This window comes from Neopelma chrysocephalum, unplaced genomic scaffold (genome assembly GCF_003984885.1).
Source record: "Neopelma chrysocephalum unplaced genomic scaffold, ASM398488v2 Primary Assembly neopelma1_96, whole genome shotgun sequence".
In the NCBI taxonomy this organism is placed as follows: Eukaryota; Metazoa; Chordata; class Aves; order Passeriformes; family Pipridae; genus Neopelma; species Neopelma chrysocephalum.
The window spans coordinates 1912199-1926216 of NW_020897759.1; the positions used below are offsets into that span (position 1 = coordinate 1912199).

Consider the following 14018-nt stretch of genomic DNA (forward strand, 5'->3'; position numbering starts at 1 on the left):
CACATCCGCTGTCCTTGGGTCGATCTGACACCAAAAACAAAATGTGTGAAATCACCTGGCTGCTATCAGGTGTCAAATCTTGCAGTTCTCTCTGAAACACACCAGCTACAGCTGACATTTGTGCAGGGCCTGGGGAGCGTACGCACGGTGAGTGCTCTGCAACAGTGACTGGATGCGCAGGGACTCTCTCCTATTTTGCATTTTTTAGCATATTGCACCAATAATGACTTTAAAAAAACCAAACACACTCTGTAAAGCTTCTGGAAAGACACAGGCTATAGGTGAATCTTTAAGGTAGGTGAATTTCAAACCCAGACAAGGTATCCTTTCACTTATACCAAGTAACTGTGCTACATCCTCTACCCATGTAACATATCTTTGTTTGCGATAAACTCAAGTTGCAATACTGAGATCACCAGTGGCTAGAAGCCTTAAGTCTCAGAGAGGAAAGAGCACATTTGATATTTAACATTTCAATCATAAATAGCATTGGTTCACTTCAAAGGAGTCACATCTTCCCTTTGGAAACCAGTGGACACTTAAAAAGACATGTCTTTACTTGAGAGACGCAGAAAATAGTTGTAACATGACTTACCAAACTCATCACATATACTTTCATTTTCTATTAGGGTGGGGTGATCAAATGTATCCCGACAGTAGAAGATTTGGGGGTTCTTGCTTGTTACTGCAATGCCTCCAAGGGCTAAAACAAACTGGTCTGTTAGTATTGAGGAAGGCTTGTCCTGAATGCGCTTTAACATGGAACGGTAGCGACAGTACTGGGGGTAGCTGAGAATCAGCAGGTTTGAATCTTCGTCATCCTCACCTGGAAAAACAGGAAAAAGAAAAACCTCTCATTAAGTCAGAAAAACAAAAGCCAAGAGCTGTAACTCAAGTATCTCAGAAAATGCATAGGCCACGGTTCAGCCTTTTCTCAAGGCCTATCTTTTATAGCACAGTTTGGAAAGAAAGGTTAAATATAGAAATATAAAGGTTAAAAATAGAAGCTTAAAGAAAGTTTATTAAAACAGCTTAATTTCTAGCTTTCTGTTCAGTTCTCCCATGCTTACTCACAAGGACTACCTGGATGAGCAAGAAAACACTGCTCTGCAGAAGCTGGCCAAGGATCTGAATGAAAGTGTTCTCCATACTTTGCCAACTTGGCTGCTTTGATAGAAATATTATCTGTCATTTTCACTCGGTTCCCCACACAGATTTACTGCACTCATGTTTACAGCAGCTAACATCTTTTAAAAATAATAATATACAAGCCCCAGAGCATACAGCTATTAACTCTGCTTTGAAGTACCCGGTACTGGTACTACCAAGGGGCCCCTTGGCCAGGGAGGTGGGCTGGTCTGACGTGGTCATTGTTGCTAAACCCCAACAGGTGGAAGTAACTTTCCTCACATTAACTGCAAATGCAGCAGGACTCAATAAAACACCTACAGAGCATAACGAGCGAATGAATTTTAGAACAGCTGGTACTGCCGAAATGTGGGCTCAAAATGTAAAGCAATCTAGAGCTCAGACCTTTCCATTCCTCCAGGTTTTAGATGACATTATGGGTAAAGGCGGCAGATTTTGTAATTTCGCAATCAAGTGTCATCATATGATAACCAGCAGGAAACCCAAGAGCAAAAAAACCCAACCAGAGATGTAAATATGAGAAATTTCTCATTTGCAGGTATGCAGCCAGTACTTAACAGCACTTCTTCTTATGTTCATCTATCTCCTCAGAGCATGTCTTTCCAAGTTTGCCAATAAAGACAAAGCAAGAGCATTCACTTTACCTTTTCTGCTGTACTCTGATTACTGAATAACTAAGCTATTTCTTCTTCCAGAGACAAAAGGTCTACTATTTAATCCCATTACCAATCCTGAAATCATCATTCTTACCCTTAAAGTAAAAATCACTTCAGACATTGAGAGAAATGTCAGATCAGTTCTCCCCAACTAAATACGATGGCACAACTCATCTAGATTCGTGTGAGGCAATGGAAATGTTGACACATAAAAGGCTAAATTTTAAGAAGTCTCTGGAAGCAGATATATCACCTAGAATGTCATCACTGCAGACGAATGCAATGCACCAAAAAAAAAAATCAACACGGCAGATGCACTTGCGAAGTACTGTTTTTACAAGCACAGCTCCTGAAAGTCATCACTTTCAAAAACTCAGAACTCTCCCCACCATTCTGATGTAGGTGGGGAGATAAAACAATTTGTGACAAAAAAAAAAAAGAGAGTAAGAGTAATACATTTTGGTAAACAGCACTGACATTACTTTTCTAGGAAAATAAAATTTATGGCCCTAAACCCTGTTCTGGTCAACAAGGATGTGGTCATGCTTTTCTTCGTTTCAACAAGTATCCCATAAGCCTACACAACAGCACGATTGAGCCCACTGCTCCTGGGAATAAGGCTCTCTCTTCTTTATTAGGAAACTCTAAAAATCAGATCAGGAAAACTGTTCTAGGAATTAACAAGCACATGATCCGTCCTTTAGCTCCTTCGAGAGTTTCACGTACGCCTGCCTGACAGTTATTACTACTTTATACCTTTGTGTAGGTAGCAGTGAGCTGAATCTGTTGATCTGACAGCACTTTTCTTATGCCAGGATGTGGTCAGCTTTTTAAACAGGGTGTATATAAATGTATGTCCCACGTGCCTTTGTAGTAAACCATTAGTTTCTAGACAAATGTGCTGTAAGTCCCTGCACAGAATTACACAAACTTTGTACCCCTGACAACTGACGACTTAACTCAAACCCCTGGCACAAATTAAAATCAAGTAATTTTTTACAGGATCACTTTTATAGATGCTTGTGCAACTCCAATGAGTACTTTATGATGCTTTTTTTTTTCTTTTTTTCACTCCAGTTCAATAAATACATCTAAGAATGAACAAAGGCTGAATAAACCGAAGATTTGTTTAGTGAAAGGCAAATAGAGTGTTCCTGGAACAAAGACTTTATTCCTCAACCACGCCCACATGAAAAAAGAGAAATCAAAGTAGACCAATCCCTAATAAAATGAAAGCCCAAAGAAGAACTATTTTTTTCTTCCAGCAAAACCTAACACGTGCCATTTAATGGTGGGCTTAGTGAACATTGCCGAGTATTTTTCATAGATATGATCAGAAAGAGTTTACTCTTTGGAGAAGCAGAGCTCAAAATGTGGATCACATTCCTTTAAAATTAAGAAAAACGACATAATTTTAAAAAATATTTAACTGAGATATTAGGGAATGGAGATGCTGTATTTCTGAATCTCATTTTAGCTTCAACAGACAGTACATGGTAAAAGATAATACCTACAGTATGCTGCTTGTAAAGCTCAACTGAAATTACTCTAATCCCATGCTTATATCATAATTGTGTGGTTTAATAACCCCCTCCAATGTCAACTTTTCATTTATTTTTATATTTCAGGCTGAAAACAGAGAAACTGTAATTAGGAAGCAAGGTTCCATCCCTGCCTTTCGAGCACTGCCTATATATGCATAGATGTAATCCAACAGTTCCCTTTGTGAAGGGTAAAGAGAGCTGGGATTTGGCACAGCCTGGCATTTATGTTGGATTACATGTTCTTCAAGTTGTCTTTGTAAGTAAGAGATGCATGAAATGCCAAACACAATGAATCTATGCAAGAACTGACTTTTCAAATCAGCACAACCATTTTTAATATGTAAGGCAAGACAATTAAATGCCCCAAAAGAAAAAAAAATAAAGCCTGCTAAGAGCATGAATTCCTAACAAATCCATCTAGAGCCAGAAATATTTATGGAGAGACAAGAGAAATACAAAACTGTAACACGCTTTTTGTTTGCCTGTTTCAGAAACATCAGCCTATAATGTTATTGCTAACTGCCATAATCTACCCTCAACATCAGCAAGCATTTTTTTCTTTAAAAAGACCTTCACACCAGGATTTTATAGAGCTTGATGGAAAAACTATGCATGTTCCTTCCTGTACCTAATTACCTCAACTGCAAAAGCTGCCAAGTATTTTGCCCTTTAGTTCTTTTAATCGTATTAGTGCAAATGCATTTGGATGCCAACAGAAACAAACATTTAAAGATTTTTGCTTAAAAGATTCCAAATATGTACGAGGCTGGTGCTAGGAAAGCACACTCCACTTCTTCCCAGAAAGCACAGAGTTATTCCTGCAGAAGAAATATGAATTTGTGCCTCTTGTAAGACTAAATGTCTAGTTTCGACCCAATTTAAGTAAAATAATGTCAATATGAACTGCTCTCACAATGATTTATGCTACCTTCTGTTACTTTATTACATTAGACATTCCTTTCTCTAAGCTTTATACTTTTCACCGTGCTCCTAGCAACCACATAAAGGCTGAGCACCAACTTTACGCGCCTGGCACCCTTCCAGGCTCGACTGTTATTGATAATTATATTGAAGTTTCAATTTAATTGCTACTCTGTTGTGACACAGAATATTTTTTGCAATTAGGCTTTTCCCATTTTCTGTCCATTCATTTTTTGTATTTGTAAAAATGATTTCCCCACCCCCGCCCCCCCACCCCCAGAAAACACAAGCAGAACAATGATACAGATAAGGGTCTGTACATCTGTTACTGTCATTACCAACCTGGTAATGGGAAAGGAAAAAAAAAATTCAAGAAAAAAAATTGTGCATATCATTTCTCGGAAGGTAAATTTCTTTTCAGTTTAAGTGCTCTTTTTCTTCTTACAGTTATTCAATGATTTCCTGTTCTAATTACAAGACATTATACAGAAAGTAATTTTTATAAAGGAAATGTATTAGAGCAGGAGCCTAAATAGCCTCACTTGCTTGGTATGGTTTGAAATTCCAAACTTTTGCATCTCTTTTATCAATCCTCTGCTCTACCTTTGTGCAATATATTCTACCACAAATCTACCATCTCTTCTGAGGCAGTTAACACAAATGTATACATCAAAGGGGAAAACACACTTGCAGTTAAACTGCAGGGAAAAGAGAAAAAAAAATCAATTTTTTCCTCCTCACTGTAGCTGGTAAGTTGGAGGCGAGCCAAGCCTTGGAGTGGAAAATATTAAAAAGTAAAAAAAAAAAAAAAAAGAAAGAAAGCTTGATTAAAAAGCGAGAGAAGAGATATTCAGTTCTAAATCTAAATGAATAAGCCACAAACTATTTCATAAAAACATACTGTGACGTAAATTACACATCAGTATTGCACTGTTGTGGTTATTTTGAGAAATGGCTTGTACTGTAAGTCAGCTGGTAAAACCCCACCCTTAATGATTTTGTAATTCTCCATACAGCAATCAACTGGAGCAGTCATGAAATTGCCAAGAAGGAAAACAGACAGAGCTGTAGAGAGTTTGTAATAAAAAGATAATGTACTTTTAACATAACAGAAGTAGAAGATTGGTTTTATTAACTAAAAAAACTACTTAAAAGGTCCCAGGCTTGCCATTTGTTTTGATAAATGTTGACACAGATCTTCATAAGATAAGCAATGGAAGTATCAGGGGAACCAGATAAAATGGGACAATGCTTTGGTGTGTGGGTAGCAAATTGAGCAAGGGAGTTATTTGGAATACAGAGCGAAAATGAAGGAAGTTGCAGCGCTCTGTCCGTCGGGCTCCTCTCCCGCACAGTGCCCTCACTGCTCTGCCTCCTTCCATTGCCCTCAGTTACTAAGGGGGTCTCCCGGAGGATTCACACATCATAATTAGTTTATCATTGCTTGTATGCATGGCTTTGACCACACCATCAATACGCCGCAGACACAGAGGTAATGGAGGATACATCAGGATGTCTGGAGGGACTGGCAATGGCGAGGTTGGCCGTGCTGAATGAACATGGCTGTGACTCCCAACATGGGGCATCTCCTGACTACTGCAGTGCATTGTTCAGGTGTCACTGCCCTCCCAAGACCCCCAGCAATCCAGTGGAGCACACAAGATGGGATTCATTTAATCTAATAACACAGTTTTAATCTACAACAGTTGTGCAGATCCCTCTGTAATCAGAGATCTCCTTTCAACCTGCTGTTTTCTAAGACATGGATCGAGCCATTCTCTGAAGCTACTACTACCCCATCAATGACAACTGGCTTAGTCTAAAAGCTGTATTTGAATATCAAATTAAGTGAGTGAAATGAATTCCACCTAAGTGACAAAGCAGTCTGCCCTATGCTAAAATGGAGCTCAAAATGTGTGCTAAAATATCCCCTCACAGCTGATACGTTTGCCATCGAAATAAAAGAGGTTGATCTCATCTGTAACAACGATCTTTGGCTCTTCCAGCTCTTAAGATCTCTTGTTCTACTCCTTTGGCAAAGAAACATGGGTGTAGATGAGGTAAAGACCCTACAAAACCATCGACTGCAGGTCAGACAGGCTCCGCAGAGCTCAGAGCTGCCCATTCTGATACAAACCCAAAGGGAAATAGTTTCCAGCAGACAGAAACAAACTTACCACACAACCACCTAAAAACCCTGAACCTCTCAAGAAGTCCAAAAGCAACACAAATGGCAGAACAATGAAAGAGTAACCATAAGGAGGAAGAAGAAACTGGGTCTTTATGACCTCAAAATCTTTAAGAGGAATTATGCAACGAGAACACCTTCCCATATCACAATCCAGCTGTAATCCGCCAAACACCTCCAAATCACCCAGATAACTGCAGTTGGCCAAGAAGCAACAACAATCATCACCTACACCTCTGGGTACTCCCATGCAAGAAAGCATAGCTCTCCCAGTAAAATAACCTTCATGGGAGAATTCTGCCTGGCTCCCTGCAGAGGGGAATTCTTTGTGCAGACACAAGGCTAAGAACCGCAGTAGGAATCCATGTCCCTTCACACCAGGCTGCTGTGAAAGAGGAGCAATGGCTGAGGAGCTCAGGTAGCTGCATCGTCATCACAATGCATGCTCCAGCACACCAATCCACTCTCTTCTCCAATGGTTAGGGAAGACTTTTCAGACACAGCTCTTCCCATCCACTCTGCCTTTTCATTCCCACGGTCTTTATTCGCTCTAGTAAAGCCACTTGATGTGCCTCAGCTGGCTAATTAATCACAAGACCTAAAAATATTAATCTAAGAATCGCATTTCTCTCACAGATAAATGCAAATACAGTAATGATTTAGCCACATGAGATGGGATAGGAAATCTGCGGGTTTGGGTTTAAATAAATTTGGGTGAATTATTGACACAACAGGGATACCGCTTTGTTGGCAGGACCCATTCTACTCATCCTTGCTTTGAGAACCCCCCTCTATTTGAATGCTAATGCAATCAAAAACAAAGGACACGTGTTGCAGGATAGGGAACACAGTGATTACATTTATGTTTACCAGATAATGATGATGTTAACAAGTTGCCTGTAATTCTGACATGGACGTTTGCCTGCCTGATTTTGCTTTTAAACTGATCAAAAGGCAAAAGCCATTTCTGCCAATACTGAGAATAAAATGTGCAGCCTTTCTGCGTGTGTCAGATATTTCTCCCCTTTTAAGGAGGAGACAGAGCTAATTCTCAGAATTTTGTGCCACTTCCCCAGCCCTCTGTTTTCTGTCACAGTGCCAGCAGAGCATCAGCCGTTCAAAGAATTCCTAAGATTAGTTTAACATTTGAAAGAAAGAGAATACTTACAAATCTACTGGAGATTGAAACTACTGTTCAACCGAACAGCAATACAGTCATTAAAAAAAGAAAAAAGACAGCATAGTCTAAAATGTACTTAAAGCACATGGTTGAAGAACATTTTACACTCAGTTATTTGGATCTGAGTTGTTCTACTCCTACTTAACAGGGACAGAACCAGGTATGTTGATAGATGACTGACAAGTATGTCTGCATAATCAAATCTTCTATAATATTTATCTCGCTAAATCACTTTAAATTCAGATCATAAATCCAATTTTTGAAAAAGACGAAAGAAATTTAATACTGAAAAAGTTTCCAACCAGGCATTCCACATCCTTTTTCAAACCCTAATCTTATATTCAGCTCCTCATAACTGCAGCTCCAACCCTGCGCTCCCAAGATCCTCCTGTGCTTTAGGAAGTGCCTCATAAACCTTATGAGGTGTTTCTAGACTCAAAAGAAGAGTGACTGACAATCGTCATTTCCAGCTTTTATATAACCCTTCCATCCACAGGCCTCAAACTGCTTTATGGAGATGAGTAAAAATTATTATCCCCATTACACAGAGAGAGAAACTGAGACAGAGAGAGCTTAAAGGATTTATTCTACAGCATCAAGCAACTTAGAGAGCAAGGCAGAGAGCAGAAATTCTTGTTGGGGGATTTCTGGGTAAGTGAGAGATCCCTAAGTTTCCTTGGAAGAGAAGTGACTGTCTCTGGCCACCCCAGCCAGCCTGCCTGCCTCCCCCAGAGACAGGGGACAGATAAGGCTGGTCCGTGTTGAGGTTTCTCTCCTACCACAACCGTTCCCCCTGTCCTGCACAATTCCAGTCACTCCTTCATTTTATTTAGCTGCTGCCCAGCTGGGATTATCCTTCCCCTTCAGGAAGGGTTTTCAGAGCAGCACCCTCCTGCTGGACACAGGTGACTGCCATGATGATGGCTGGAGGAGCACAAGGAAAGCAAGACGATGATGGGGATGTGGCCAAGTTCAGTGCTGGGCTGTGAAATTGTCTCCCTGCCTCCCAAAATTTCCTTCTTTCCTTACTCCTGAGGTCAGAGGCGTGGGCCAGCCCGTGTCCAAACAGCCTCGGACGGCTACAGAAAACCACTCTGATATAAAAGGTTTTTAAACTGCCCTATTAGCTTTCTAAAGCAGATGGAGATGGGGGGAAGGGGGAGATTGATTGTAGAAGGGAGCACATGCTGCCTGTCCTCTTGAATGTTCTGGGTCATGTGGACCATTCAGGTTGAATGTGCATCAGCTTTAAAACAAGTATTTATCCTGGTTGTCGTGGTTACTGATAAGCAGCTTCAATTCTGCTGATAACAAAAAGAAGAAAGAATTAAAAAGGGGAGGGGAGCTGAAAACATAATTTGGTAATATGACGAAGCCAAGAAGAGGAATTAAATCACATTAAACAAGCCAATTGTACTGTAAATGGCTCTGCCTCTGTATTTGCTTTTAAATCATCTAAGGCTCTAACATGGCAGCTGCTTCAGTTTTAACAAACAAACAGTAAAAATCCCTTTTAATAACGAAAGGAAATAATGATATACTTTGCTTTAGCTGAATTCAAACATAATTTAATTTTTCCTGAGGTGAGATTTGCACAGGGAACAATCAGATAATAAGTGTTATCATTCTCATAGACAAAACTGAACCAGCACTTTGCAATTCAAAGTGCTATTTAATGCACCGTTTTCAGCAATCTCTGAACACCATCCAACATACCACTGAACTACGCTTCAGTACTTACACATAAAGCCTGATCCTGCAGATACTTGAGCATGGGGGTTATGCTACAAACACAAGTACTTCCACTGCTGCTGAGGCTGAAGTTACACATTCTCTACAGCACCTTTGTGAGGGGGGGGGGGGGTCACATCCAATAACTTACCCTACAGCACCTTCTCATTATCTGTATCATTATTACTACTACTGTGATTATGTGCCTTGGTCTCCCTTTCTGAAGTGTAGCACTGCACAGAGAAAATACTGGAGAATGAAAAACTCCACTCTTGCAGAGAAACATGCAACTAGAGCCCCTGGCAAGAAAGGGGCACACATTTGTACAGCGATGATAATGAACCGCTGGAACAACGAGCTCAAAGACATAACAGCTTCCCCAATCCAGCACTCAGGACTGAACTGGTTTTTTCTCAAGATATTCTCTGGACTGATGAATTTTAAGTTTGTGGTTTGTTATTTGCCTTCTGTGCTGAAGAGGCCCATGACGAATCCATACTTGTGTGGGAAAATTCCAAGGCATGAAAAACTGAAAAGAAGTGGAAAGTCACTGAGAGTTAAACTGAGTTACTGGGCTTAATATCAGAGTAACCAGGTCTTCTGTCGTCTCTCTTTCAGCTCCACACACCATTCAAAGACAAACGAGAAGCAAATGCAGCTTTACATATAGGGGACTGTTTCACCATCTCTTCCATGCAGCAGAATCAACCGCCTTCATTTTCCATTGCACCCAAAAGTATGAGTCAAAAGCCTTATTTTGGTGTCTCACACGAGGCTCTTTCACTATCATTCTGAAAATTCGGAGGAACTGCGCCCTCCTTGAAATAGCAACGGCAGAAGCTGCCGGTCCCAGAGCTGTGACACGAGGGGTGGAGGGTGGAAATGGTCCAGTGATTTAAACAGTTGAGCTCTGCTTTTGACGTTTATGCCCTCTTTGAAACCCTTAATGAAGTAACAACCCCGTTAATTCTGGCAGGGTATTTAGTACACATAAAAACTGCATTATCTACTATTTACAATTTACTACACACAAGCAGTATCTGGCTCTGTATAAAAATAACAAGCTCACTGTAACCCTGCGCTCCCTAACCATACTGCTGATTTCTTTGACACATGGAGAAGTGAGAATAATTACATTTTACTGAGTGCGCCTCATTACACTAAGTTAAGATTTCCAAAGCTGCAAAAATATGCTTTTCAATTTCGCTTGTTTCTAGCATTTCACTCTGAAGACAGTTAGTAAAACCTTCAAAAATTATCATCAATATGGACAAAAATTGTACCCTTCTCATGTGGACATTTGACAGAGGGATAATAGGGTCTAGAAACACCACAGTCAGACGTTGCTTTTCTATTTAATGTTTCCTTCTGTGCCAAACATAATATAACAGACAAGTGTTAGAGAGACATGCAGGGGGGAGTCTGAATAGAGAGCTTTAAAAGAGGTCCTTAATAGAGAAGCTTGTATGCTTAGTCTTCAACAACATTCAATAGCAATTTATTTGCAGCCATTTTCTCATGTAACCTTTCACACGGGAGCAGATAAGATAGAGCACAAGACAATTTGTCAACTGCCAGATATGAACAAAAGAAACCATTTTTAATAAGCTTCAGTGGCCCCTTGTATTTGTTTTGCAACATGTTAATAACTTTTTTGGAAGCCAATCAAAGGCAAGAAGAGAAAAAGAAGTCAAGCTGGGAAATAAAAACCACAGTTAAAGAATTTTACAGATAAACTTGTGTTATCATCTGCAGTGTAATAATGCTTAAATCCTGGAGTGGCGAAGAATTAGAATTAGCATGATGCCATTTCTTTAAAAAAAAACAAACAAAAATGCCAGTGTCATATATATTTTTCCAAGAATTTGCTGTCCTCTATCTCATCCCAATGTAGCAAATAGTTGTTCCCCAATAGAACTTAACTCAGGTTCTCCTCCTTCCCAGCGACAAGATGAAACTCAACGTGAAGACTATCACAAGGAAAGGCCACATGGGAGTTGCCAAAACCAGGCCACTGACCCACCTGCCCTGCACCACACTCCCCCAGACACTTGGGAACTCTCATCTCCTAACTCAACTTCTCATGTTGCACCAAATAACCCCCAAACTGTTGCTCTGAAAAACAAACCAAATGTAGCTTTAAAAGCTGTTACAGGTATATGAGTAAGTCTGTGGTTGCCCATTTAATCCTATCCTGCATCACAACAAAGTAAACTCAAGCTGAAAAGGAGGAATAGGAAGGAGGTCTAAAGGAAAAGGGAGCTAGCATACTCCCCTGTCTAGGATACACAGACCAAAAACGGAGTGATATGTAGGATAAGATGAACAAACCAACTGTGCTGAAGTTCAGCAATGCCAGGGCCTTCCTGTGTGACCACGGTTGTATCACCAGGTCTTTCCATGGCACAGCCTCATTTCTGTGGAAAAATAATTAGTCGCAGGCATGTGAGAGCTCGTGGGACAATTGCTCCTGATCCCTACCCCTTCCTGCAGGCACGAGAGGAGGTGCAGAGAGCCTCCTCAAAATGGTATCTACCAATACCTGTGCCAAAAAGGTTTCTGCGGCACTGAGGTTCAATTCTGGCTCCAAATGCTCATACGAGCCCCCAGTCCAATTTCTAAGGTAAGCGTCTTCTGGTACTGAAGAAAAAAGCAGAATGCATCAAAATCCCAGCAACATACGCTGAAAAAGCCGATGAAGTGTTAAGCAATTTCATTAACGTTATTAAAATGGAGAAAATTCCCTTGGAAAATTTCACACAGGTTTTCCCGTCTCGCTGCAAATTACTCATGGCCTGAGAGACGCGTGAGGAGCAAATGGAGAGAAATAAAGCTTCTCTCCAGTGAATTTGGACTGAGTCCTAGTCTCACTGGTAGAAAGACTAGCCTTGTGGGCTTCAGTGAGAACAAGGCTGGGTCCTTTGAACTAGATTATTATGGCATCTCTAAGAGAGGTACAAAAGTATATGGTGAGAGAAGATGCACCAAGAACAAAAGGAGCTGCCGGTCAGATGAAAACCCTCCTTGTTATGATGATGAAAAGACTCCCAGACTTCAGCAGACACACGCCTGCAGAGTTTAGTACCCTATACCCAAAATTAGATTTTGCCTTCTAAGGACTTTACAGAGGAGTCTGTTATCCAGTGAAGGGAAAGAATAGAAGCATTTGCTCTTCAAGAAAGAGGAATGGCCTTTTGAATAAGAAAGGGCTTCCTGCGATGGGAACCTACCAGCCCAGCCCCACACTCCTCCTGAGAACCACTGGATTTCTCTTCCTCCTCTGCAGGACCAGGAAACCATTCCTGGAAAAGAGGAGAAGCCGGGCTACCTGAATTATCTGAAAAGGCCTCAGGTGGAGGCAGGGCGAGAAAGGATTTCAGGACAAGCTATGCCTATGAGCTGAGGAGAACAAGCAAGTATCCTCCCACTCTTTTCTCTAGGCAAACTCTCTTTCCAAGTTTTGAGTGAGAGCGACAAGTCTCCAGCGAATCTGAACAGGAAGGGCCCAGCAGAGCCAGAAAACACCAGGCGGCTTGTGCTCTGCTCCTGATGGGCTTCGGTCCCACACCCAGCAGAGAGGAAGGCTCCCAAGTAGAAAACAATCCTAACACACTATCTACTAGTCTGGAACCTGCTCTAATAATAGATAGCACTGTCTATTTCAAAGCACTTAATGGACGCTAATTAGTCCTCAGGGTATTCCTATGAGGCAGGTAGATAGATAAGTATTATTTCCCCTGTTTTACATATGAAATAATCTCATAGGAGATGTTCTGACTTGCTTAAGGCCACTGAATGAGTCACTGAGCTCAGGACTCAGCAGGTCCTGGCTCCCAGACCTGTGCTCAGACCTCTCAGCCATACCTCTTTCAGAAGTGCAAAATCTTCATTTCAAACGTGGAGGGAAAAAGGAAAGAATATCAAGGAGGGGTGATAACACTGGGAAAAAATACTCTCTGGGAAAGGAGCTTCCAGAATAACGACAAAACAGAGCCACGTATCTACCGAGTGCTAGACACCAAATCTAGGACAAGGAGAGAGATGAGAAACACACTCTGATACAAAACTGCAAGGGTTTTTATTATATATTCTTTTCAAGCAGTCACAACTGTTTACTGTGACTAGTAACCACTGCTAATGTCATTTTAATAGCTTTACATTCCAGATTTCTAGCACGGTCGGAGCACGCGAGGGCAGCAGGCAGCAGTCCTGGCTGCACACAGTGGATATGCTCAGTACATACATGTAAGTTACGTGCCCACACCCACGAAGTTACACTGAGGTGGTGCTGTTCCACCAGAGACCTTTGTGACTTCAGATATCACACTGCCCGGGTAGGCAGGAACATTATTGATGGATTTTATATCTCTTTGGGAAAGGGCAGCAAACGGTTTCAGCCACCATTTGCAAACAGCCAGAGCTTACAAGACACCAGATATTACCTGGCACATGCTTCTTCCTTCAACAGCCTTATGGATTACCCTCCACTTACTCCTCTCAACTAGGGTGCTGCACGGACTGCTCTTATCCCAGAGAGGTGCTGAGAGCACCAACACACATGGGATCCACATGGAGATGAGACAATAACAGTACTGATCACACAACTCCCACTTTTCTTATTCCAGATACCCTGTCAGTGCATTTCTAAC

At 41.1% G+C, this 14018-nt stretch overlaps 1 protein-coding gene across 2 annotated transcripts in view; it reads right to left on the reverse strand.

Moving 5' to 3' along the window:
* ARID5B (AT-rich interaction domain 5B) overlaps positions 1-14018 on the reverse strand; it is a 117894-nt gene that overhangs the window by 70372 nt on the left and 33504 nt on the right. For both annotated transcript variants that reach the window (XM_027694114.1, XM_027694113.1), the window contains one exon: positions 596-826. In XM_027694114.1, coding sequence (XP_027549915.1) covers positions 596-826 — 231 coding nt within the window. The remainder of the gene's footprint in view (positions 1-595; positions 827-14018) is intronic.